Source organism: Monoraphidium neglectum (genome assembly GCF_000611645.1).
Source record: "Monoraphidium neglectum strain SAG 48.87 unplaced genomic scaffold scaffold05625, whole genome shotgun sequence".
Taxonomy (NCBI): Eukaryota; Viridiplantae; Chlorophyta; class Chlorophyceae; order Sphaeropleales; family Selenastraceae; genus Monoraphidium; species Monoraphidium neglectum.
Window position 1 is genome coordinate 1 of NW_014008005.1, and position 1460 is coordinate 1460.

Genomic DNA, 1460 nt, shown 5'->3' on the forward strand with positions numbered 1-1460 from the left:
GGGCCGCCGGCGGGCTCCGCGGCGCGGGAGCTGCAGGCGGCGCTGGGGGTGGAGCCGTGGAGGCTGGCGGAGGTTGGGTGCGGCGGGCTGGAGCAGCTGCTAGCTTTGCCGGTGTTCGAGGGGGCCTTTGAGTGGCAGGAGCGCGGCGGGCGCAAGTGAGTCACGGCGGGCGCGCCGCACGCGCACCTAAGCTTTGGGAGGGGATGGTGCAGTCCTGGGCGGGGGACTCTGCCACAGCCGCCCGGCTCCGCCGCTCCTTGCACGCTCATCGCCTTGGTCCGCGCCACCCAGGCCCCTGCACGCGCCGCTCCAACCTTGGGGCGCCCCCCTCGACCCTTCCCAACACCTCGGCCTTGCTTTATCTCCAAGTCATACCTGGTGCCCCAAACCCCAACCCCTGGACTTTGACCCCCTAAAACCTGACCCCTCCGGCCCCCACTGAACCCTATTACTAGGTACCTGGTCCCCACCTTTGACATGGGCTCAGACCTGTCGTCCCTGCTGGAGGCGAAAATGGATGACGTCGTGGCCAAGCAGCGCGCCGCCGCACAGGACGCTAAGGCAGCCGCGGCAGCAGCAGCCGGCAGCAGCGGCGGCGGCGGCGGCGGCGGCGGCGGTGCGTTTGTGTGGGATCTACCGGTGGTGGAGGGGTACCGGCTGGACGCGGTCAAGCGCGACTTCCACGTAGGTTCCGGGCAGCTTCTCACGCGGGCCGGCCTTCGGGGCGGGGGTCCTTTGTGGCGTTGGCTGCAGGCGGAGAGGTTTGGGGTGCCGCGGCGCCAGGCCGGCCCCTCAACGCACCTCACATCGCTGTTTGGCGTCTCGTTGGGATGCCGAATCGGGGGCCGGGGCGCACGCATTCGGCGGCCCAGCTCGGCGGCACCGCCGAGCGGCCTTCCTGCTCCCCCAACTCGCCCTGTGCTCCCGCACGCCCTGTTCTGCCTCGAATTCCCGACCCTTCGACAGCAACATCCGATGCCATCCGTGTTTGATCTGATCTGACCTGATCTGACCTGATCTGACCTGTCGGCCCCGCAGCTGCTGTACCACTACGAGCTGAGCAACACGGCCCTCGGGGTGCCCGCCTTTAGGCACCTCATAGAGGGATACGGCGACACGGTGAGAGCCAGACTTGCCTCCCCATGGTCACCAGCAGCAGCGGCAGCGGCAGCGGCAGTGGCGGCAGCAGCGGTGCCAGCAGCTGTGGAGTGGCGGCAGCAACGGCAGCAGCAGCAGAGGCGCGGCCAGCAGCAGCGGCGGTGGCGGCACCGCTTGCTGCGGGTGCCCGTCAGAATCCTGCAGACGCACTGCAAGCGCCGCCACGCGCGCGCACGCGGCGCAGCCGCCGTCGCTGCCGATTCAACCCATTTCGGACACAAAGCAGCACGCCATCAGGCCGCGGACCGGCGACCACACTCCATCATAGTGAGGCGGCACCCCCCTATCCCTCCCCCCATTAC

The 1460-nt window shown here is 69.3% G+C and overlaps 1 protein-coding gene across 1 annotated transcript in view; it reads left to right on the forward strand.

The window, feature by feature from the left end:
* Nucleotides 1–477: 477 nt before the first annotated feature.
* Nucleotides 478–1460, forward strand: part of MNEG_15746 (hypothetical protein) — a gene marked incomplete at both ends in the record, with an annotated part of 1944 nt that continues 961 nt past the window's right edge. The window contains 2 exons of the mRNA XM_014035783.1: nt 478–684; nt 1039–1119. Coding sequence (XP_013891237.1) covers nt 478–684; nt 1039–1119 — 288 coding nt within the window. The remainder of the gene's footprint in view (nt 685–1038; nt 1120–1460) is intronic.